This window comes from Mytilus californianus, unplaced genomic scaffold (genome assembly GCF_021869535.1).
Source record: "Mytilus californianus isolate M0D057914Y unplaced genomic scaffold, xbMytCali1.0.p SCAF_17, whole genome shotgun sequence".
In the NCBI taxonomy this organism is placed as follows: domain Eukaryota; kingdom Metazoa; phylum Mollusca; class Bivalvia; order Mytilida; family Mytilidae; genus Mytilus; species Mytilus californianus.
Genome location: NW_026262659.1, coordinates 359,113 through 385,561, shown reverse-complemented (window position 1 = coordinate 385,561; position 26,449 = coordinate 359,113). Strand labels below are relative to the sequence as shown.

The 26,449-nt window shown below is 32.2% G+C and overlaps 1 protein-coding gene across 1 annotated transcript in view; it reads right to left on the bottom strand.

The window, feature by feature from the left end:
- The window catches only part of LOC127726426 (hyaluronan mediated motility receptor-like), a 40,107-nt gene that overhangs the window by 1,952 nt on the left and 11,706 nt on the right, over positions 1-26,449 (bottom strand). The window contains exons 7-18 of the mRNA XM_052233810.1: positions 24,397-24,450; positions 23,975-24,045; positions 23,566-23,741; positions 15,393-15,479; positions 14,478-14,594; positions 13,229-13,299; positions 10,828-10,976; positions 6,675-8,809; positions 6,078-6,182; positions 4,903-4,994; positions 2,513-2,646; positions 1,226-1,385 (exon numbers count right to left, since the gene is read on the bottom strand). Coding sequence (XP_052089770.1) covers positions 1,226-1,385; positions 2,513-2,646; positions 4,903-4,994; positions 6,078-6,182; positions 6,675-8,809; positions 10,828-10,976; positions 13,229-13,299; positions 14,478-14,594; positions 15,393-15,479; positions 23,566-23,741; positions 23,975-24,045; positions 24,397-24,450 — 3,351 coding nt within the window. The remainder of the gene's footprint in view (positions 1-1,225; positions 1,386-2,512; positions 2,647-4,902; positions 4,995-6,077; positions 6,183-6,674; positions 8,810-10,827; positions 10,977-13,228; positions 13,300-14,477; positions 14,595-15,392; positions 15,480-23,565; positions 23,742-23,974; positions 24,046-24,396; positions 24,451-26,449) is intronic.

The window sequence follows — 26,449 nt, the reverse complement described above, 5'->3', positions numbered from 1 at the left end:
AGAAATCCAATTATACTTGTAAAATGATTTATAATCAGTGCATGTACTGTTCGTGTTTGAACAAATCTTTGTATTATATGAATAATCAACTGTCTGTTTCAAGATTTGAAGGTCGATTAAAATCTTCCGAAGCACTTTTCTGGATTTACCTTCATCAGGAACACTCAAAGCTGAATATTTGAAAGTCAAGGATGTATAAGAACCGAAAACATTTAAGAGCTATATAATAAAAAAAAAACCTAAATATAATAGCCAAATCCTTCTAAGGCAAACTATGCCTGAGGGAGTTGAAACCTTAGTTTCTGTATAATTTCAAAATTTATAAACTGGCAATTTTAGATAGTTTGTTATAAATCATGTCAGTACCGAAGAACTGCCTACTGAGCTGATGATACCCCTGGGGACTGATAGTCCACCAGCAGAGGTATCAACTCAGTGCTCTAAAAAAATTAAAAACAACATGTTATAAATTGCATGAGTCCGAAGCGCTTTTCTGGATTTACCTTCATCAGGAACGCTCAAAGCCGAATATTTGAAAGCCAAGATATAAATGTGTTCATTGGTTTGAAGCTAAAGCACTAAATCTGTATTGTTTCACTTGAAATCAAACCAAAGTTTTTCTTTGTCTTTGTTTTCTATGTTACATTTATATCTTCAGGGCAAAGTTGTCAAATATTATGATCTTACAGGTAACTTCAGATACAACTTCAGATACAACCTTTTTGGTTGTTCAAGCTGTGATGCATGATTTTCGACTATAACAAGTTGATTGATTGATGGTTTTTAGTTGTTTAACACCACTTTCAGCACTATTGGCTATTTCTTGGCGGATGTTTTTTTTTTGTTGGGCGGTTTTTATTGGTGGAGGAAGCCAGAGTGCCAAGAGAGACCTTCAGCTGGAAACTGGCGTTCCTCAACAATTAAGATTAGAGTAGAACCTGCCATGTGCAGGATTGGAATTAACAACCTCAGTCTTTACAGGCAAGTGATACAGTAGTTGAATTACTTAGATCACTCTGCCACTGAGGCCCCCGTCAGAGTTGAACAGTAAGTTGCAAACAAAGGGTAATATTGTTGAAGACCAAGGGAAATATGAAGCTACCGAACACGAATCCAAGATATCATTTATGCAACAAAACAATTTTTGTTTGATTATCTTGAAATCAATAATTGGATAGTTTTGGTGCAGCAGTATAATAATATTTGGCTGACGACAAATATTTACCATCTTTTAATGGACTTGAAGGTGGAACTGTGTTTTCTTTGCACTGGAAAGCTTTTGATGGATCAAATCTTTTTCGCCCTTCTAATGTCAAGTTCTTTTCCTCTAATTTCTGGTTGGCTCTCTTTAGTTTATTAACCTGTTCTCTGAGTGAGGTAGTTTCCTTGATAAAAAGAAGATTAAAATCATATTAACAACATACCTTATAGCGGGTAATTTTAGCGGGGTGTTTATTTTCGCTTATTTTGGCGGGTAAAGGAAAATTGCAAAATAAATTCAACGAAAATTTATGTTACGTTCGGTACTTTTTAATAACTGTAGCGTTTTGTAAACGATCTATTTTTTTCCAGGTCGACGGTCAATAACAGTTTATGATAATTTGAACAACATAAATGCGAAAGGGTATTATTTACATATATTTTATAAAAATTTTACAAGAAGTGTGCACGCCTGTGACAAATATCTAAGTACAGGTATTCTATTGATTAACTGTGTCCAAATGTAATCAATAAATAAGATGTCATGCAGGTAAAACAATCATTTAACCATAAAAATAGACACTTGTTTACTGTTTAACTGCAACCATTTCAGTATCCACCAAAATATTTAATTGGAATTGAGGAATCCGCCAAAAATTTTCGTATACTTTGTTGCCCCTAAATCATGAAATTTTACACCCGCGAAAAAAAACCCTGCTATAAAGTAGATCTCAAAGATCAAACTTCTGTCAGACCTCACACCTTAAAACCTGTGTTGGACCTCACTATATTAATTAGTAATTCTTGCTTGTTGAGTTGTTAGTTGTTGGATCATCAATGCTTACCAAAATATAAGGTAAAAGAGCACACTGTTGTTGCTTACAATTGGTGAGAGTTTCATTGATGTTGATTTTGAGAGATGCCCAAATGCACTTCTTACTATATTTCAACACTCTAAAAAACTTTGAGAGTTGTATGGATATTGATTTTGAGAGATGCCCACACACACTCTTACTATACTAAATAGTTTAAATCGTATACAATGAAGAACTTTTATTCATGTGTACCAATTTTCCTGAATACTTGGATTCCTGTTTCTTTTTTTACACTTATTAAAATTTGTCGTCTTTTTAAACCCATGAAAATGAGTATCTCAGAAAAAATAATGAATCTACAGTAATTGATTTATTATTCAATCAGTTCTAATTTTGAATATACAGGAACTATTAGCCAATGGACTTTTAAGAAAACAATAATCAATACAATTGTGAGTTTTACCTGTTCAGTTATATACAGGATATATATAACTTACCTTTTTCAGACTGTTGTTTTCTTCTTTTATTTTGACAATATGATGAATTTTCTGTTTTTGATTCTGATGACCCAGTAGTTTGGCATAGGCTTGACTCAATTTATCCATCTCTGCCTGGGCAAACTGACTTCTCCCTACAATGAAAAACAACCATCAGTCTGTTACATGAATAATTTAATCTATTACTAGGCAAACTGACTGCTCCCTACAAGGAAAACAACCATCAGTCTGTTACACAGTCTGATATCCAGTTGAAATTAAACAAAAGAAATGGAACTCTTTATTAGAGGAGGTTAAAAGGCCATGTTGGTATATTTGAATTGTTTACATCTGTTTCTATGGGCTTTAAAAGATTAATGTAGGTGTAAAATTTAGGATTTTTTGCATCTTATGTACATGTTTTTACTTAAAAATTATAGAATGGTACTTCCAGATAATATAAACTTTTAAATTAAATAGAAATTTTCACAAAAAAGTTGATTGTGGTAGGTTCAAAAACATGTGGATCTTTTTTGTGCATCAGTATAAATTTCACTGAAAAAATTCCACAGAAAGATAAACTAGAGGCTCTCAAGAGCCTGTGTCGCTCACCTGATTCTACTTTGGTTTTGGAAATCATGTAAAAATAGATTAAAATCATAACAGATACCCTAATAATGAGTGAGGTTAAATTTGGTTTAATATTGGTCCTGTAATTTAATAAAAAATCCTGGTGGCCATCTTGAACAGTAAATCGGCAACAAAGTAGCAACACTTAATCAGCACCTCATAAGAAACATTTATGCCATGTTTTGGTTTCATTCCATTCAGTGCACCTCTAGAAGAAGCATTTGTATGTATTTCCCATAGGGTCTTATGTTAAAGGAAGTCCCCCCATTGGCGGCAATCATGGATGAAGGATCAGCTTCAAAGTAACAACACTTGGTCAGCACCTCAAAAGGAACATGCATGCCATGTTTGGTTTCATTCCATTCAATGGTTCTCTAAAAGAAAACATTTGTACGTATTTCTCATAGGGTCCTATGTTAAACTAAGTCCTCCGCTGACGGCCATCTTAGATTATGGATCAACTTCATAGTAACAACACTTGGTCAGCACCTCATAAGGAACATTCATGCCATGTTTGGTTTCATTGCATTCAGTGGTTCTCTAAAAGAAGACATTTGTATGTATTTCCCATAGGGTCCTATGTTAAACTAAGTCCCCCGCTGGCTGCCATCTTGGATAATGGATCAGCTTCAAAGTAACAACACTTGGTCAGCACCTCATAAGGAACATTCTTGCCATGTTTGGTTTCATTCCATTCAGTGGTTCTCTAAAAGAAGACGTTTGTATGTATTTCCCATAGGGTCCCATGTTAAACTAAGTCCCCCACTGGCGGCCATCTTGGATTATGGATTGGTTTCAAAGTAACAACACTTGGTCAGCACCTCATAAGGAACATTCATGCCATGTTTGGTTTCATTCCATTCAGTGGTTCTCTAAAAGAAGACCTTTGTATGTATTTCCCATAGGGTCCCATGTTAAACTAAGTCCCCCGCTGGCGGCCATCTTGGATTATGGATCGGCTTCAAAGTAACAACACTCGGTCAGCACCTCATAAGAAACATTCATGCCATGTTTGGTTTCATTCCATTCAGTGGTTCTCTAAAAGAAGACATTTGTATGTATTTCCCATAGGGTCCTATGTTAAACTAAGTCCACCGCTGGCGGCCATCTTGGATGATGGATCCGCTACAAAGTAACAACACTTGGTCAGCACCTCATAAGGAACATTCATGCCATGTTTGGTTTCATTCCATTCAGTGGTTCTCTAGAAGAAGTTCAAAATGTAAAAAGTTAACGCCGACGACGGACGACGGACGCCAAGTGATGAGAAAAGCTCACTTGGCCCTTCGGGCCAGGTGAGCTAAAAAATGATCTTAATAAAGCATTAATTTGCATCTCTGCCCCCAGGGACAGTTTTTTGTGAAAAAATCATAAAAATGGGCAATAATAAAAGAGAAAGTCGAGTACACCTTTTTATGTTCAGGCATGTTTGAGTTGACTGTTTTGTCTTGAAAACGTATAAAGCTTCAGATTCTATTTATTTTATATATTTAAGCAACAGGTTGATATAATAACATTAAAAATTCACAGTACTAAAAAATGAAATGAATGGGTCAAATGAAATACCTAATGAGTCATAATAACAGAGTACATTTATAGGTGTGTTTGAATAACAAATTTTTACTAAAAGTACTTGAAGAGAGACTTTATTAGTGGATCTTAAAAATGTTTTACAGTAACACCCACTTATAGTATCTCCCCTAGGTTCCATGTACCTTTTTATGGAAAAGCTGTTACGTATATAACATAATTTAATACAATCTAATGATATCAATAATTACCAAGTAGTGCCATTTTTTCCATCTCATAAGCATCTATCTGTGCCATGAATGGCTCCACTTTTGTCATCAGGTCTTCATACATCTTCTTCCAGCTGTAAACATAAATATTATCTACATGTTAAATAACATTAATATATGACTATAAATTTTCTGTTTTCTCATTGGCTAAAAGCAAAGGAAATCCTCTTTGATAAAACATTATATTCACAGCAGCAAGAATCACAAAAGATTAATATAAGATTTGAAACAGCCTCCATGTACCTAAATATAGATATTTCAAGACAACGTCAATGACGTACGTTTATAACGTCATGTCAATTCCAGTTTTCTTTTTCTTCTTGTTTTCGGTGTATTTTTTTCTCTTCTTCTCGTTTTCAGTGTATTCTTTTAAGTAAACTTTATTGAATATTTCATCTTATAAAAATTAGCAACTGCAAAAGCAGATGATGCATTTAGTATAAAAACGGGTAGTAGTTTAAAAAGTATCTTTAGCAAAATACTAGAAAATTGGAGGATAAAAAGCCATATAATAAAACAATTGTTGACTTTTGATTTCAGTTGATACATTGACTTATCATCTGCAAGAAGGTTATTATGTAGCTTAAGAAGAAAAGTGTGGCTGATGGACAAATTCATTGATAGGTATATCACATGCCTTTTGTGAAGTCTGCAATATAGACAGTAAGACTGATACATGTAGATCAAAGAACTGTGACCATGGTGGCCTGAATGACGAATCAAAGCATGCAAGGAATGTTATCTTGTTGTCATTCTTGTTATCTTATTATCAAATAATTGAAAGTACTGTTTTTATTTTTTTACAAGGAATCAGATAAATGTCCTATGTCCATATTTTTAAATTGGTATTCTAGCTGTCTTTTATACACAGTAATATAAGGACAAGAATCATGCAAATGAAACAAAGAAAGGGCATATTAGCTCATCAGCAGTATACCATAAGAAAATAAAAAGATATGACACTATTTATGGAGTACAAAACAGTGCACACAAAAACGCCATGAAAAATTGTAACCTTTGAAAATGATGTTGCGCAGTAAAACCCCCATGGGAATTTTCAAAAATTGAAAGGTATGAATCATATGTTACTTAATGCATAATAATGGATATTAGAGTTGTTGAAGGTAACAATTGTTTGAATGATAAAGTATGCATACTTATTATCATTGTCCATAGTCTTGGCTTGGTCCCTCAGATCTATCAGTTCATCTTCATAATGTTTGGCCATTTCTTCTTTTTCCTCTTCCACAGTGTGTATTCTTCTAAATAATAAAGTATTATTATTTCTATTTTAATACTTGTTAATAATATAAAGTTATTCATATTAATCTTAAATACTAATTTTATCAAAAGTGTGAATTCTCCAAAATTTTGCCCCAAAAATTTTCTTTTTCATGTAAAACTACAAAAAATGGCTCTTGTCATACCTCCTTCTAACAACAACATTCTCATTATAAAAGTCTCTCTTTTCTGAAAATTAGATAACACAGCTGCAAACTTGTCAATATTGTGAAAGATATTGCTTTTGCTTCAAAAGATTTCTTACAGAAACCAAAATATTGACGTCATGATAGGCAGACTGCATTCATCCTACTATTATAAGCATAGACTGATTTCTTTACATATAGACTAAATAGAATAAATCACCTATGACTGCCATTAAAGTTAGACATATTTAATTTATGACAAACAGATGGACAATGGTATAGATTAGTGTATACATATGGTACATAACTATTAGTTTATGAAGATACCTTTGTAACGATTGAACGTCCTTTGATAGTTGATTCCTGTCCTCTTTCACTGATTGTAGAAGTTGAGTTAAATCTTCTATTCTATTCATTGATTCACTTTCTTTATGCTTTATTTCATTTTCTACAGCTTCAGTTTTTGTCCTATATTTCACAGTTTCACTTTCTAATTCTTTAAGTCTGTGTTCTAAAAGCTGTACATTTTCAGTCAAATCTTTATTACTAGACTGTTGACCTTTGACCTCAGTTTCCAATGTTTTAATTTCCGATTCATATTGTAAAGTTAACCTTTCTATGACCTCTTCCTTTGTGTCTATTTCCTTTTCAAGTCTTGCATTCTCCCTATTTAAAGTCTCAACTACTTTATTAATATCCATAGTCTGCTGACTCAGCATATCTTTATCAGCCTCAGTGTCCTGTAATTTAACCTGTAGTGAATCAATCTGTGACATCATTTCCTGTTCCATGTGTGATATTTCTTTGACCTTATCTTCATACTTCCCTTTGAAATCTATATACACGTGTATTTCTTGTGTTAACTTTTCTACATCGTTTTCTAAGCTGTGAGTTCGTACACCTTGATCATCTAATGCCTCCTGTAATGTCAGGTTCACAGATTGTAATGTCTGATTCTGGTGTTCTGAATTTTCTAAAAGTGTTTTAATAGAATCTATTTCTGTTCTACTTTCTATTTCCACATCTTCTAACCTAGTTTCTAAATGCTTAACAAAATCCCCAAGTGCCCCTTTTTCCTCATCAAGGGAGGCAATCCTTTGTTGTAAGATCTCCTTTTGGTTTGTGACAGTCTGTAATTCTTTTGTCAATCTCTCCTGTTCACTTCTCCAGTTTGTCTCTTTCTCTGTTGACTTGTTACTAACTTCTTCTAATGAACTCACTAACTCAGAAAATTGCTTTGATATGGCCTCTTTTTGTGTTGTTACTTGATCTAATTTAGATGTCAGCTCTACTTTCTCTAGGTCTAATTCTTTCTCTCGAGTATAAGCATCTTCTAATGACTTAAGATGTTGAGATATAGTCTCCGTCTGAACCTTCTCTTTCTCCTTCATATAGGTTGTGTCATTCCTCAACTTTTCAATCTCAGAATTAGCATCTTCCAATGACTCCACATGTTTAGATATAGCCTCAGTTTGGTTCTCATCTTTCTCTTTCATATTCAATAAATCACTCTTCAATGTTTCAATTAGATCCTTCATTTCATTTTCATCCCTTAACTTTTTCTCATGTAAAAAGTCTATCTCATTCATCAACTGTGTATTTTCTTTGTTAAGACTGTGGAATTTAGCATCCAACTTCTTCAGTTTGTCATCAGTGTTTTCTCTGTCTACTTTCACTTTGCCTAACTCCTCCTTTTGATGTAATATTTCCTGTTGTTGTTGTACTTTCACTTTCTCTAATTCCTGTATCTGTTCTATCAGCTGAACATTGTCAAATTTAACTTTTTCTATCTGTGAGGTAAGTGATTGTAAGTTGTTTATCAGATCTTGTTTCTCCTGGATCACTGTCTGAATATTACCTGTCATCTGCTCAGCAATATCGAGACGTGTTTGTTTTTCTATTTCTAATGTGTCTTCTACAGTTGTTAATTTCCCTTCAAGGTTAGAAACTTCTTTCTTCAAACTTTCTTGCCGTTTTTGTGTCATTTCTAGTTCTGTTTGTATTCTTTCCTTTTCTTTAAGAACCAGTTGTAACTGGTTTGTCAATTCCTTGTGTCCGTCCTCCATTTTCTCCTCAACAGCAGATTTGATCTGGTTCATCTCTTCTAGTTTTCTACATAACTTGATGTTTTCCTCGGTAACAGAAATCTCACGATGTTCCAAATGTAATATTCTATCTGCATGTTGTCTTGCTGTTTCTTGGCTGACCTTATTTTCTTGTTGTATTTGACTTTTAAATGACCTTTCAATGTCCTCTAGACTGTGAATTCTGTCTTGCAAATTTCTGATATCTTCCTCCTTATCTTCTATGCTATCCATTAAATTCTGTAATTCCACTTTTGTGGCCTCTAGTGATATCTCCAAGTCTGTTATTTTCTCTTCTTTGTCAACAACTAACATCTGGAGGTCAGAGGTCAGCTGTTTTTGTTCATCTAATTCATAGATGAATTTTTCCACATTCTCCTGAAAATAAAAACAAACTTGATAACAACTTCTCTACAGTACATGGATGTACAATACTCAAGATATATATTTTAATAAAAGTAGGGCTTTTCTGTTACAACGAGTTTTTTAAATTCCCTACAACCCACATACTCTCTTTGAGGAATTTTTCCTATATACAACTGTATATAATCAGTGACTAATGTTTAAATAGAACAACCTTTACAACTCAAATGCAACAGTTCACCAGTGTCATAAAACGAGGTCATGATGTTATATATTTAGATATATATATGTCATATGTGTAATTCGTTTATACAGAATTGTACAAGTTATGTCAGGAAACACCTTTTTGTTTACTGTCTCTCTAATATCAAATGTTGTTCATGTAAGACCTGTTTTCTATAAGTTAGTTTCCAATCTACAAAAATTAAAGTTAATGACGAGTCCCATATCGTCACATGGTGGAGGACTTGGCAATATTGTCACAATGATGACTAACAATAGTCATGAAACTAATTTGTTTAATATTGTATGAAATGGTAAGTTGTACAAAAGAAGGAACTATCTTTTGGAAAAAATACTCCAAATGAAAAACTGTATGACACAGTTATACTAATGTTCTCAGACCTTTTGTACAAGATAACTGTTACTCTGATAGAAGTATCTGAGATACTGACTTTTCAAAATTACTCAATAATTAAGTGTAAGACTGTGTGAACTGTAAATTATTGAACTGCACTGTACAATATCTGAGAAGATTGTGATTGTTTAAAATCAGGGTTTGCTTAGAAATGGACTTGGGTAAAGCTAAAAAATTGCTCATGTGTAGAGCATAAATCGAAGAAATCTAATTGTTATAGCAATGAAGAATTTTTAAGGTTAGTGCTTTACCCCCACCTTTTCTTTTTGGAATTGTTAACTCTGTCTGTAGTGAACAGAAGTTACCCATCAGGTGTAATCTTCAATGCACTATAGAGAAATCAATATTTTTGCTAAGATTTCTGCTCCAAATGGTGCCAGAGGCAGTCTTAAACTTGCAGTAAGGTGTGAGCCTTTCTTTATGCTGAAAGCTATAGAGTGACTCTGATATGAAGAACAGCAATAAAAGCTTTGAGCCTTTGCTATTTGTTTTTTACAAGTGTGTGTATTTTGTGTCATGAATATGAATATTCACTGAATTTTTTATTTATTATTTTATATAACTGTGACTTGACTGTAAGTGTTGCTCTCCACCTTTTGCAGTACATTCAAAATTCTGACCCAATTGCAATTTGTTTTATCAAACCAAACTGTTCAACTGTTCAGAAAATTTATCCAACTACTGTAATAAACCAGTCAAGTTATCAAAGTGCAAGGTGATAAAATAAAGCAAGTTCCATGTAAGAATTGGCAGAGTTCTTATCTGGTATTATTACTAGACCTTAATTAAGACTCCTTAGTTGATTGATGTTCGCTTAATGTCCAGTGGCAATTATAGTGTTTCTTGATAAAATTTAACAATTCCTTATTTTTTGGACTACAGAGTAGGCCATCCAATGTGTGCACATACATTCCCCTTAGAATAAACAGATTCCTTATTTTTTTTTTGCTGCTGAGTTGAGTATTTTTTCTGGACCCTATTACAGGAACCTACCTCCTCCTTGTGGATGAAATGAACAAGTTCTGTATGAAAGGTCTTGTTTAGGTATTGAACCTGTATAATGTGGACATACCTTCTCTTTGTTGATGAAATGAACAAGTTCTGTATGAAAGGTCTTGTTTAGGTATTGAACCTGTATAATGTGGACATACCTTCTCTTTGTTGATGAAATGAACAAGTTCTGTATGAAAGGTCTTGTTTAGGTATTGAACCTGTATAATGTGGACATACCTTCTCTTTGTTGATGAAATGAACAAGTTCTGTATGAAAGGTCTTTTTTAGGTATTCAACCTGTATAATGTGGACATACCTTCTCTTTGTTGATGGAATGGACAAGTTCTGTATTTTTGAATGAAAGGTCTTGTTTAGGTATTGAACCTGTGTAATGTGGACATACCTTCTCTTTGTTGATGGAATGGACAAGTTCCTTATTCTTGGACTGTAGGAATTGATATTGGTCCTGGACCTCCATCAGATGACATTTAGTAACATCCAGTTGGGACTGAACTTGATCAGATTTCACATTATTCTGATTTTGTTCCTCTGCTGAAAAAAACAAACTAGTATTAAAATTGAGAGATATGGTATGATTGCCAATGAGACATCTATCCAATATCCAGTGTTGGAGGCCTCACTTTGACTTTGAGATAAAGCACAGCAATAAAAGTGTTGTTTCTTTGCTTTTGGTTTTTGTGTCATGAATTGATTCTCGTAAAATATTTATGCTAGACATTTGTTCTCATCATATCTTTCTTGTATTACAACTATGATAAATTCAAATTCAATATTTCATCAGAAAGGGCTGCAGGTGCAATATAAGCACATCTTCAGTGAAAATAGTTCTTTCTATCGATTATCTGTCGATTTTAAACATTGACAGGCCTTAGACAAATATTGCTGATTACATTTAGATTTCATGGGACTTCATGAAACCTACCGTATAAACTCGCCTAATAGTCGATCCTACTATAAGTCGGGGGCCCTTTTCAGCTCCAAATTCTAAGGATTTAGTCTTGACCCTCGTATAAGTCGGACAAAATTTGGGCATTTTTTTTTCAGCTGACAGTAACTGAACGCCGGTAGAACCAATGCAAATCCAGGAATAATATTCATTTCTGCATTAATGTTTGGTTTGAATTTAGTTGATGCTCATCATGATAATTTATATTGCTGTTAATAATAAAGATGTATTCATTTCTCTTGTTTTGTTCACTGTTCAAATGTTAGATTAGCCATGTGTTGTTTACGTAATGCATCAATGATTTTGTAGGGTATGACTAACAACCTATTGTTTGAGAAAAGCGAATATAAACCAATATGAACCTGAAAAATTTAAAGTCAATCAACACTTGATGAAAATATTTTTCACAGCATACATAACTCGGTGTTAAATGAGCATGTACACTTCATAATTCTTATTATATTGTGATGATTAAAGGATTAAAAAAATTAAGTGAAGCTTATCAATATATTAAAATAACTAACTCCAACTCATTAGTGTCATCTGTTTACCTATCACTGATAGTTTTCACACCTTTAGTAAATACAACTCTTTGTCTCTTAATTGGGGTTATCAATGGATTATATTGGCTTGTCAATCAATTTTGTAATTTTTGTTTACCTGAGACACTTTAATGAATAATATTTTGATTTTGGGAATGAATCTTAAAATTATTTTTTGATTATTATATGATTTATAAGCATTGAATTGATATCATGATATCACAATAATGACACAATAACACCGCTGAAAACATCCGTTCACAATTTGGTACATTGTTATCTCCTTTTCATTTTTGGTTCTTGGCTCTTCTTTTGGGTTTATAGGAAAACCATGTGACCATGAAAATCAATACACAAACCGGAAACAGTAGAATTTCAACACGAATTTGCAGAAAATGTTTACCAAAGAACAAATAAAACACAAAGACAGTATTGTAGTCATTTATTTTCAACAAAAACTTTTTATTTATTGATTTATGTAGGTTTGGCAATCAAAAACGTAGTTTTGACCAGGAAATTCACTCCTGACCACTTTTCTCAAGCTTGGATTTTTCCTCTGGTCGCTAGATCTCGTCTATTAGTCGGTCCCCCTCTCTGGATTATGAATTTTACTCCCAATTTTCCGACTAATAAGCGAGTAGGTACGGTATTAGGATTTTTTGTTTTGTTTTCCATAGTATTTTCTGAAACAGTCCTTACCTATCATAGCTACAATCACATAATAGACTCACCAAACTGACCTTCAATTACATAGTAGACTATTTGAACTTACCTTCAACTACATAGTAGACTCAGCGAACTGACCTTCAATTGCATAATAGACTCACCGAACTGACCTTCAATAACATAATAGACTCCCCAAATTGACCGTCAATTACAAAATAGACTCACCGAATTGACTGTCAGTAACATAAGACTCCCCAAATTGACCGTCAATAACATAATAGACTCACTGAATTGACCTTCAAAAACATAAGATTCACTGAATTGACCTTTAATAACATAATAGACTCACCGAATTGACCTTCAATAACATGACTCACTAAATTGGCCTTCAATAACATAAAAGACTCCCCGAATTGACCTTCAATAACATAATAGACTCCCCGAATTGACCTTCAATAACATAATACTCACCGAATTGACCTTCAATAACATAATAGACTCACCGAACTGACCTTCAATAACATAAGACTCACTAAATTGGCCTTCAATAACATAAAAGACTCCCCGAATTGACCTTCAATAACATAATAGACTCCCCGAATTGACCTTCAATAACATAATAGACTCACCAAATTGACCTTCAATAACATGGTACTTTTCTGTTAATGTCTTGATGTTTTCATTCAATGTTCCATTTTCTCTGAAATGATTTATATGATTACTCTATGAAAGAATGATTTATTATAACACTAATAAACAGCTGCACCATCTCAGAGCAATATAACATAATTATATTTATTTGTTACAATGTGCAATTAAAACAAGAGTTATCATCAGGGCTTAAGGGCATACATTACAGTATAGTGGAGGTAATGACGTCGCTAACGTACCAAAAATGTTACTTTTCTAAAATCATGAAAATTCACTAAAAAATAATTTTTTTCATAGAATTGTTACACAAATTTATAGCATACTTATGTGAAGAAGATATTCCAAATGTTTTTTTTTTTACAAAAATCAGCTTGTGTTTATCTTTTGAAACAAAAAAGTTAAGTATTTCCTTCTTAAGGATAGAAATTTCCAAGAAACCCAAATTTTGAGTAAATGTCTAAAATTTGGACCCCATTGATCTAAAAAAAAATGCATGTAAAGGTACATTTTTTATTAATACATATATATATTTGAATTGACGAGATGAAAAATAGCAAGAATGCAAATTTTCGTGAAGAAAACACAGTGGGATCGAAACTGCTATCGTATGCCCTTAAGACTCATGGAAACGTCAATGAGATGCAATTCAAACCACAATACATAATAAAAAATGTCAATATAATGTTCAAACAAAATACCAAAATCTGTGATGTGAATGAAGTCAAAATCCTGTCATTATCATACCACATCCTCTAATTTTATATTAAAAACATCTACAAAACAGGAAAACACTTTTGTGCGAGAGTTGAGAACATTAAACATTCTTCTTTTATCTCCATCAACAGAACAATAAGAAGTGCACTAGAAAAGTCCAAATATTTTTTTCAGCAGTCATGCGAATATAAAAATGAGGTTAAGGACTATGGAAATATATATATGCCAGATGAAAACTTCAGACCTATGCCAGATGAAAACTTCAGACCTATGCCAGATGAAAACTCCAGACCTATGCCAGATGAAACTTCAGACCATAATACAATAATATACCAAATATGGATTATCAGCTCTTCAACCATCTGAAATCAAAAGCTTCATACAAAAAGAAAACACTGACACCAACCGATCAACATCTTTATGTCTCACATTCTGTTACATACTTGATGAATAAGGATCAGAAGCTCTTTGAAGGCTTCAATGACTATTTATGTGTTGTATTAATAATCTTACTCTTCCAGGATTTCTAGTTTCTCTAGTAGACTGGCTTTCTCTGCTCTGACCTCAAACAATATCTGTCCTTCTTCCTTTAGGTTATCCTGCTTTGAAAATACCTCTCCTTTTAAATATCTAAAAATAGAAATCCAACGTAATCTCTAAACCTTGATAAAAGTTTCAGTGCTGCCAAATTCTCTTAACCTTTTTCAAAGAATCAGTATTCTCTAAACCTTGTTAAAGGTGAAATTATGTTTCAACTATCTAAAAACTTGATTAATGTCCAGTTTCATCTTTGCTTTAAACCTTTAAGCCATTTAAAAATAAAGCGTTTATCCTGGCTTTAAAATCCAAATCTTGACAGAATACAGCAAAAATACCGGTTACATGGTAATTATGCAAATAAATGAAGTCCTCTTCATAAGAAGAAGTAACTTTAGTTTACTAACAAAATGTGAAAACTACAAGAAATTTTGGTATGTTTGATAAGATGTGAATATTTTGTTCATTCTGTATTTGTTTCAATTTTTATCATTGAAAGGTCCAGGATAAAAGATTTTTTTTCTGCAAAATAAAAGTAAACTGAACTAGTACACATTTTTGTTTAAGGGGCCAGCTGTAACCCGCCTCCGAGTGCGGGATTTTCTCGTTGTGTTGAAGATCCATTGGTGGCCTTGTTCTGTTTTTTGCTCTTTGGTCATGTTGTTGTCTCTTTGACACATTCCTCATTTCCTTTCTCAATTTTATTTCCACACAAACAACAATCAATAATGTTATAAGTTCAAATGATTTGTTTTTACTTTAAAGTCTTCATTGAAAGAGCATAGAAAAGGGAAAGAGAAAACTGCACAATATTTTTCTAGATACACAGGTTAACCCTCTTCAATGGAATATCTTGGTGTATGCTTATCATAAATGTGAATGGTTCAATACCTAATATGGTCATCTTGACTCCAGGTTTCTGTCTTTAAATCTTTTATCATCTTTTGTAATGTGGAATATTTTGTTGATAACTTACTCCTAAAAATGTACAGTATATAACATGCTACATCATAAGTGTAAATATACAGTATATAACATGTTACACCATTAGTGTGAATGTACAGTATATAACATGTTACATCATTAGAGTAAATGTACAGTATATAACATGTTACATCATTAGTGTAAATGTACAGTATATAACATGTTACATCATTAGTGTAAATGTACAGTATATAACATGTTACACCATTAGTGTAAATGTACAGTATATAACATGTTACATCATTAGTGTAAATGTACAGTATATAACATGTTACATCATTATTGTGAATGTACAGTATATAACATGTTACATCATTAGTGTTAATGTACAGTATATAACATGGTACATCATTAGTGTAAATGTACAGTATAACATGTTACATCATTAGTGTAAATGTACAGTTTATAACATGTTACATCATTAGTGTAAATATACAGTATAACATGTTACATCATTAGTGTAAATACATGTACAGTATATAACATGTTACATCTTTAGTGTAAATGTACAGTATATAACATGTTACACCATTAGTGTGAATGTACAGTATATAACATGTTACACCATTAGTGTAAATGTACAGTATATAACATGTTACACCATTAGTGTAAATGTACAGTATAACATGTTACATCATTAGTGTAAATGTACAGTATATAACATGGTACACCATTGTGAATGTACAGTATATAACATGTTACATCATTAGTGTGAATGTACAGTATATAACATGTTACACCAGTAGTGTAAATGTACAGTATATAACATGTTACATCTTTAGTGTAAATGTACAGTATATAACATGTTACACCATTAGTGTGAATGTACAGTATATAACATGGTTCGTCATTAGTGTGAATGTACAGTATATAACATGGTACGTCATTAGTGTAAATGTACAGTGCATAACATGGAACGTCATTAGTGTAAATGTACAGTATATAACATGGTACGTCATTAGTGTGAATGTACAGTGTATAACATGGTACATCATTAGTGTGAATGTACAGTTTATAACATGTTACATCATTAGTGTGAATGTACAGTTTATAACATTATAACATGTTACATCATTAGTGTGAATGTACAGTTTACAACATGTTACATCATTAGTGTAAATGTACAGTATATAACATGTTACATCATTATTGTGAATGTACAGTATATAACATGTTACACCATTATTGTGAATGTACAGTATATAACATGGTACATCATTAGTGTAAATGTACAGTATAACATGTTACATCATTAGTGAAAATGTACAGTATATAACATGTTACATCATTAGTGTAAATGTACAGTATATAACATGTTACACCATTAGTGTAAATGTACAGTATATAACATGTTACATCATAAGTGTAAATATACAGTATATAACATGTTACACCATTAGTGTGAATGTACAGTATATAACATGGTACCTCATTAGTGTAAATGTACAGTTTATAACATGTTACATCATTAGTGTAAATGTACAGTATAACATGTTACATCATTAGTGTAAATGTACAGTGTATAACATGTTACATCATTAGTGTGAATGTACAGTATATAACATGTTACATCATTAGTGTAAATGTACAGTGTATAACATGTTACATCATTAGTGTAAATGTACATTATATAACATGTTACACCATTAGTGTGAATGTACAGTATATAACATGTTACACCATTAGTGTGAATGTACAGTATATAACATGGTACCTCATTAGTGTGAATGTGCAGTTTATAACATGTTACATCATTAGTGTAAATGTACAGTTTATAACATGTTACATCATTAGTGTAAATGTACAGTATAACATGTTACATCATTAGTGTGAATGTACAGTATATAACATGGTACATCATTAGTGTGAATGTACAGTTTATAACATGTTACATCATTAGTGTAAATGTAGAGTTTATAACATGTTACATCATTAGTGTAAATGTACAGTGTAATCATTAGTGTGAATGTACAGTATATAACATGTTACATCATTAGTGTGAATGTACAGTTTATAACATGGTACATCATTGGTGTGAATGTACAGTATATAACATGTTACACCATTAGTGTAAATGTACAGTATAACATGTTACATCATTAGTGTAAATGTACAGTATAACATGTTACATCATTAGTGTAAATGTACAGTGTATAACATGGTACATCATTAGTGTAAATGTACAGTTTATAACATGGTACATCATTAGTGTAAATGTACAGTATATAACATGTTACACCATTAGTGTGAATGTACAGTATATAACATGGTACCTCATTAGTGTAAATGTACAGTTTATAACATGTTACATCATTAGTGTAAATGTACAGTATATAACATGTTACATCATTAGTGTAAATGTACAGTATAACATGTTACATCATTAGTGTAAATGTACAGTGTATAACATGTTACATCATTAGTGTGAATGTACAGTATATAACATGTTACATCATTAGTGTGAATGTACAGTTTATAACATGGTACATCATTAGTGTGAATGTACAGTTTATTACATGGTACGTCATTAGTGTAAATGTACAGTTTATAACATGGTACATCATTAGTGTAAATGTACAGTTTATAACATGGTACATCATTAGTGTAAATGTACAGTGTATAACATGGTACATCATTAGTGTGAATGTACAGTATATAACATGTTACACCATTAGTGTAAATGTACAGTATATAACATGTTACACCATTAGTGTAAATGTACAGTATAACATGTTACATCATTAGTGTAAATGTACAGTATATAACATGTTACACCATTAGTGTGAATGTACAGTATATAACATGGTACATCATTAGTGTAAATGTACAGTATATAACATGTTACATCATTAGTGTGAATAACAAGAGGCTCATGAGAGCCTGATATTGCTCACCTGCAATTTCAGTTTCAGACATTTGACTTATTTGTAGATCTTACTTTGCTGAACAATTTTGTCATTACACTTTCTCTCTTTCTATAATAATATGAAAGATAATACATAACCCAACACTTTAAAATTTCCTAAAAATTAACTATTTCTGGACAGTAACCCAACAATAAGTTGTCCGATTGGTCTGAAGATTACTTGACAGGTAAAATTAAACTTTTTGTTTAACTTCATAGAAACCAGGTATATCCTGAATTGTACATGTATCACCTTTCTACAAGCCAATTTTCGTCCTACCTTTAAAGTCTTATAAGAAAAAACTGACCTTCAGAACACAAGTACTACTAAAAATAACCCCTGGTTTTCTGAAAACCTTAAATTGGTATACTATGGAGCGCATTAATCCTCAATTTTTAATGCAAACTCATAGACAAGTAAATTTTGGCTCAAAATGATCTAAATATATTTCTCTTTCACCAAAAGTTTCTTTTCTGCACAACTGATTGTTAGTTTAAGTAAACAATGACCTCAAAAGCACTATTTTGTGTCAGAGTAGGACTACTTTTACAGACATTCTAAATTGGAGGGAGTTAATTGGTGGTCTGACACCTCTAACTGCTGTAGTTTTTGAGATATAAGCCAAAAACTGCTTTTGTCCCCATGTTCTATTTCAAGCCATGGCGGCCATGTTTGTTGATGGATCAAAACTTCAGATACAATTTACAAACTAGATACCCTAAGAAACATCAAATTAAAGTTTGGAAGTATTTGGCCCAGTAGTTTCAGAGAAGATTTTTGAAATAGTATTAGACTTGCACGAAAAAATGTAAATAAAATAAACTTTTCAAGGGCAATATCTCCGTAAGGAGTCAATTGACTATTTTGATCATTTGACTTATTTGCAGATCCTACTTAGCTGAACATTTTTGCCATTTACACTTTCTCTCTATCTATTATAATAGTAAAACTAATAACCAAAAACAGTAAAATTTCATAAAAATAAACTATTTTGGACAGTAACCCTACAATGGGTGGTCCAATTGATCAGAAAATGTCATAGCAGATAGATTTTGACTTATTCATCACTTAAACTCCTTGTCACTTTTGCTCTAACTGCTATAGTTTTTGAGATCAAAGCCAAAAACTGCATTTGACCCCATGTTCTATTTTTAGCAATGGCGGCCATGTTTGTTAATGGATCAAAATTTTGGATACACTTTATAAACCAGTTACCCTAAGGAATGTTCAGTTAAAGTTTAGAAGTATTACCCAGTAGTTTCAGAGGAGAAGATTTTTAAATGTTAGCAAACATGATGAACAAATTGTGTAAAATTGTCTTTAAAGGGCAATAAATCATTAAAGGGTCAATTGACAATTTAGGTCATGTTAACTTTTTTGTAGATCTTACTTTGCTGAACATTTTTGCTGGTTACAGTTTATCTTTATCTTCAATAATACTCAAGAAAATAACAAAAAATTGCAAAATTTCCTTAAAATTACCAATTTATTGGAAGCAACCTATCAATGGGTTGTTCGGTTCCTCTGAAAATTTCAGGGCTGATAGATCTTGACCTACTGAACATTTTTACCCCGTCAGATTTTCTCTAAGTGTTGAGATTTTTAAGATATAAGCCAAAAAATGCATTTGACCCCTATGTTCTATTTTTAGCCATGGCGGCCATGTTTGTTGATGGATCAAAACATCAGATAAAATTTATAAACTAGATACCCTAAGGAACATTAAATTAAAGTTTGAAGGTATTTGGCCCAGTAGTTTCAGAGGAGAACATTCTTGAAAAAGTTTACAACGATGACGACGGAAGACAAGTGATGGCATAAGCTCACATGGCCCTCATAGGGCCAGTTGAGCTAAAAATGTACAATATATATCATGTTACATCATTAGTGGACAGTATATAACATGTTACATCATTAGTGTGAATGTACAGTTTATAACATGGTACATCATTAGTGTGAATGTACAGTTTATTACATGGTACGTCATTAGTGTAAATGTACAGTTTATAACATGGTACATCATTAGTGTAAATGTACAGTTTATAACATGGTACATCATTAGTGTAAATGTACAGTGTATAACATGGTACATCATTAGTGTGAATGTACAGTATATAACATGTTACACCATTAGTGTAAATGTACAGTATATAACATGTTACACCATTAGTGTAAATGTACAGTATAACATGTTACATCATTAGTGTAAATGTACAGTATAACATGTTACATCATTAGTGTAAATGTACAGTATAACATGTTACATCATTAGTGTAAATGTACAGTATATAACATGTTACACCATTAGTGTGAATGTACAGTATATAACATGGTACATCATTAGTGTAAATGTACAGTATATAACATGTTACATCATTAGTGTGAATAACAAGAGGCTCATGAGAGCCTGATATTGCTCACCTGCAATTTCAGTTTCAGACATTTGACTTATTTGTAGATCTTACTTTGCTGAACAATTTTGTCATTACACTTTCTCTCTTTCTATAATAATATGAAAGATAATACATAACCCAACACTTTAAAATTTCCTAAAAATTAACTATTTCTGGACAGTAACCCAACAATAAGTTGTCCGATTGGTCTGAAGATTACTTGACAGGTAAAATTAAACTTTTTGTTTAACTTCATAGAAACCAGGTATATCCTGAATTGTACATGTATCACCTTTCTACAAGCCAATTTTCGTCCTACCTTTAAAGTCTTATAAGAAAAAACTGACCTTCAGAACACAAGTACTACTAAAAATAACCCCTGGTTTTCTGAAAACCTTAAATTGGTATACTATGGAGCGCATTAATCCTCAATTTTTAATGCAAACTCATAGACAAGTAAATTTTGGCTCAAAATGATCTAAATATATTTCTCTTTCACCAAAAGTTTCTTTTCTGCACAACTGATTGTTAGTTTAAGTAAACAATGACCTCAAAAGCACTATTTTGTGTCAGAGTAGGACTACTTTTACAGACATTCTAAATTGGAGGGAGTTAATTGGTGGTCTGACACCTCTAACTGCTGTAGTTTTTGAGATATAAGCCAAAAACTGCTTTTGTCCCCATGTTCTATTTCAAGCCATGGCGGCCATGTTTGTTGATGGATCAAAACTTCAGATACAATTTACAAACTAGATACCCTAAGAAACATCAAATTAAAGTTTGGAAGTATTTGGCCCAGTAGTTTCAGAGAAGATTTTTGAAATAGTATTAGACTTGCACGAAAAAATGTAAATAAAATAAACTTTTCAAGGGCAATATCTCCGTAAGGAGTCAATTGACTATTTTGATCATTTGACTTATTTGCAGATCCTACTTAGCTGAACATTTTTGCCATTTACACTTTCTCTCTATCTATTATAATAGTAAAACTAATAACCAAAAACAGTAAAATTTCATAAAAATAAACTATTTTGGACAGTAACCCTACAATGGGTGGTCCAATTGATCAGAAAATGTCATAGCAGATAGATTTTGACTTATTCATCACTTAAACTCCTTGTCACTTTTGCTCTAACTGCTATAGTTTTTGAGATCAAAGCCAAAAACTGCATTTGACCCCATGTTCTATTTTTAGCAATGGCGGCCATGTTTGTTAATGGATCAAAATTTTGGATACACTTTATAAACCAGTTACCCTAAGGAATGTTCAGTTAAAGTTTAGAAGTATTACCCAGTAGTTTCAGAGGAGAAGATTTTTAAATGTTAGCAAACATGATGAACAAATTGTGTAAAATTGTCTTTTAAGGGCAATAAATCATTAAAGGGTCAATTGACAATTTAGGTCATGTTAACTTTTTTGTAGATCTTACTTTGCTGAACATTTTTGCTGGTTACAGTTTATCTTTATCTTCAATAATACTCAAGAAAATAACAAAAAATTGCAAAATTTCCTTAAAATTACCAATTTATTGGAAGCAACCTATCAATGGGTTGTTCGGTTCCTCTGAAAATTTCAGGGCTGATAGATCTTGACCTACTGAACATTTTTACCCCGTCAGATTTTCTCTAAGTGTTGAGATTTTTAAGATATAAGCCAAAAAATGCATTTGACCCCTATGTTCTATTTTTAGCCATGGCGGCCATGTTTGTTGATGGATCAAAACATCAGATAAAATTTATAAACTAGATACCCTAAGGAACATTAAATTAAAGTTTGAAGGTATTTGGCCCAGTAGTTTCAGAGGAGAAGATTCTTGAAAAAGTTTACAACGATGACGACGGAAGACAAGTGATGGCATAAGCTCACATGGCCCTCATAGGGCCAGTTGAGCTAAAAATGTACAATATATATCATGTTACATCATTAGTGGACAGTATATAACATGTTACATCATTAGTGTAAATGAAATGTACAGTATATATATCATGTTACATCAGATAACATAATCCTAAAAATGTTCAGTACATAACAAGTTACATCATTAGTGTAAATAAAAATGTACAGTAAAAAACATGTTACATCATTAGTGTAAATAAAAATGTACAGTATATAACGTAATACAGTATCATCATTAGTGTAATTTTATCAATCAACGTAATTTAGCAATTGTAATAGACCTTATCACTATTTGGGGATCTGCGACACTTGACCAGAGTTTTTGCGACACTTGAACTATTGTGGTAATATAACAATCAATTTCCTTTGTGACGTCAACATTTTATGGCAACTTCTGTGATGTGCAGCTATGGCGGACAAATAGCGATATGTTAAAGGTGTATAAACTAACCACATTGTGACCATTTAATGAGTCAACCCATTTCAACTGATTTTTACAGTTTCTTCTTAGGTTGAGCTTTTACACCACTGTCCCAGGTTTTATAGCGAAAGTTGCGCGCACACAAACAAGTTTGACCCCACCACATTCTGTATGTGTCTGTCCCAAGTTGGGAGCCTTTAATTCAATGGAAGTCTTTCGTTGCTGTCTGTTATATTTGTTTTTTCGTTTATTGTTCTGTTATAAATAGGTTTTTCTCATTTTTCACATTTTATCATGTCTGGGCCTTTTATAGTTTGTTCTACAGTATGAGTTTTGTTCATTTTTGAAGGCCATACTGTAACCTATTGTTGCTTAAATCCATTTTCAATTGGACTTTTTGGACAGTTGTCTCATTGGCAATCATACAACACCTCCTTATTTTATACATCTTATTTCAAATTACCTGTTTTTTTCAAGAGTGTCAGATTTCTTCATATAATTTTTCAATGCTATCTCCTTATTCTCCAGACTATGTTGCATATCTACTTTGTCCTCCATAATCCTTTCATATCTCGTCTTAAATATCTGTATCTTCTTATCAAATTCTTGAATCGTCTCATTAAAACGTTTCTGTAACTTCTACAAATCAGTGTCAAATCATAAAAGATCATTAATATTTACAAAGGATTATCCTAGAATTAGTTTAGATAGGATTGGATTGGACTTTATTCTATAGAAACATATTTTAAAAAGTGATACAAGACATTAAATACATGGATGCCGAACCAATTTACACCTGTATTTCTATTTCTAGATTTGTTCTCTTATAATTTTTACCTTTTCTCACTTGTTATAAAGATATGTAATTTTACCTCAACAATTTTCTTGGTGTTTTCTGGTTTCATATTGCAAGTCAAATCCTCACTGCCTTTTCTTTTGGAACCTGTTATAAAAACTCAATAATGAAATTAAATATTTTTACTAGACATGCTAGAGTTTCTGTAAGTCAAACATTTTCAAATATTTTTTCCCTCATTATAAGATTTCTGCAATATTGACTATTTTTTTTTTAAAGAAAATCCAATATCAATGTGTTTTTTGGCTGCTTTGTTGATACTTCAATGTCTTACTCCTAGACAGACATAAACAGGATCTTTAATACATTTTTTCATCCTATATACTTGAAATGTATTTTTTTGGCATGGTTAGAGAATCTCAGTGTTAAAGACAGATAATCTCTGCTACTATCCAAGTTATTCTTTGGTTTTTTTTTTCTCAGTGTAACGTCACTTACTGCCTAATTCTGAGTTGTTCTTTGGAGTGGGGCTTTTATGATCAACATCAACATCTACAAGAAAACAATAGGAAATATTACCACTGTTATACAGTACCAAACAATAGGAGATATTACCACTGTTATACAGTACCAAACAATAGGAGATATTACCACTGTTATACAGTACCAAACAATAGGCAATATTACCACTGTTATACAGTACCAAACAATAGGAGATATTACCACTGTTATACAGTACCAAACAATAGGAGATATAACCACTGTTATACAGTACCAAACAATAGGAGATATAACCACTGTTATACAGTACCAAACAATAGGAGATATTACCACTGTTATACAGTACCAAACAATAGGAGATATTACCACTGTTATACAGTACCAAACAATAGGAGATATTACCACTGTTATACAGTACCAAACAATAGGAGATATTACCACTGTTATACAGTACCAAACAATAGGAAATATTACCACTGTTATACAGTACCAAACAATAGGAAATATTACCACTGTTATACAGTACCAAACAATAGGAGATATTACCACTGTTATACAGTACCAAACAATAGGCAATATTACCACTGTTATACAGTACCAAACAATAGGCAATATTACCACTGTTATACAGTACCAAACAATAGGCAATATTACCACTGTTATACAGTACCAAACAATAGGCAATATTACCACTGTTATACAGTACCAAACAATAGGCAATATTACCACTGTTATACAGTACCAAACAATAGGAGATATTACCACTGTTATACAGTACCAAACAATAGGCAATATTACCACTGTTATACAGTACCAGACAATAGGAGATATAACCACTGTTATACAGTACCAAACAATAGGAGATATTACCACTGTTATACAGTACCAAACAATAGGAAATATTACCACTGTTATACAGTACCAAACAATAGGCAATATTACCACTGTTATACAGTACCAAACAATAGGAGATATTACCACCGCTATACAGTACCAAACAATAGGAGATATTACCACTGTTATACAGTACCAAACAATAGGAAATATTACCACTGTTATACAGTACCAAACAATAGGAGATATAACCACTGTTATACAGTACCAAACAATAGGCAATATTACCACTGTTATACAGTACCAAACAATAGGAGATATAACCATTGTTATACAGTACCAAACAATAGGAGATATTACCACTGTTATACAGTACCAAACAATAGGCAATATTACCACTGTTATACAGTACCAAACAATAGGCAATATTACCACTGTTATACAGTACCAAACAATAGGCAATATTACCACTGTTATACAGTACCAAACAATAGGCAATATTACCACTGTTATACAGTACCAAACAATAGGCAATATTACCACTGTTATACAGTACCAAACAATAGGAGATATTACCACTGTTATACAGTACCAAACAATAGGCAATATTACCACTGTTATACAGTACCAGACAATAGGAGATATAACCACTGTTATACAGTACCAAACAATAGGAGATATTACCACTGTTATACAGTACCAAACAATAGGAAATATTACCACTGTTATACAGTACCAAACAATAGGCAATATTACCACTGTTATACAGTACCAAACAATAGGAGATATTACCACCGCTATACAGTACCAAACAATAGGAGATATAACCACTGTTATACAGTACCAAACAATAGGCAATATTACCACTGTTATACAGTACCAAACAATAGGAGATATAACCACTGTTATACAGTACCAAACAATAGGAGATATTACCACTGTTATACAGTACCAAACAATAGGCAATATTACCACTGTTATACAGTACCAAACAATAGGCAATATTACCACTGTTATACAGTACCAAACAATAGGAGATATTACCACCGCTATACAGTACCAAACAATAGGAGATATAACCACTGTTATACAGTACCAAACAATAGGCAATATTACCACTGTTATACAGTACCAAACAATAGGAGATATAACCATTGTTATACAGTACCAAACAATAGGAGATATTACCACTGTTATACAGTACCAAACAATAGGC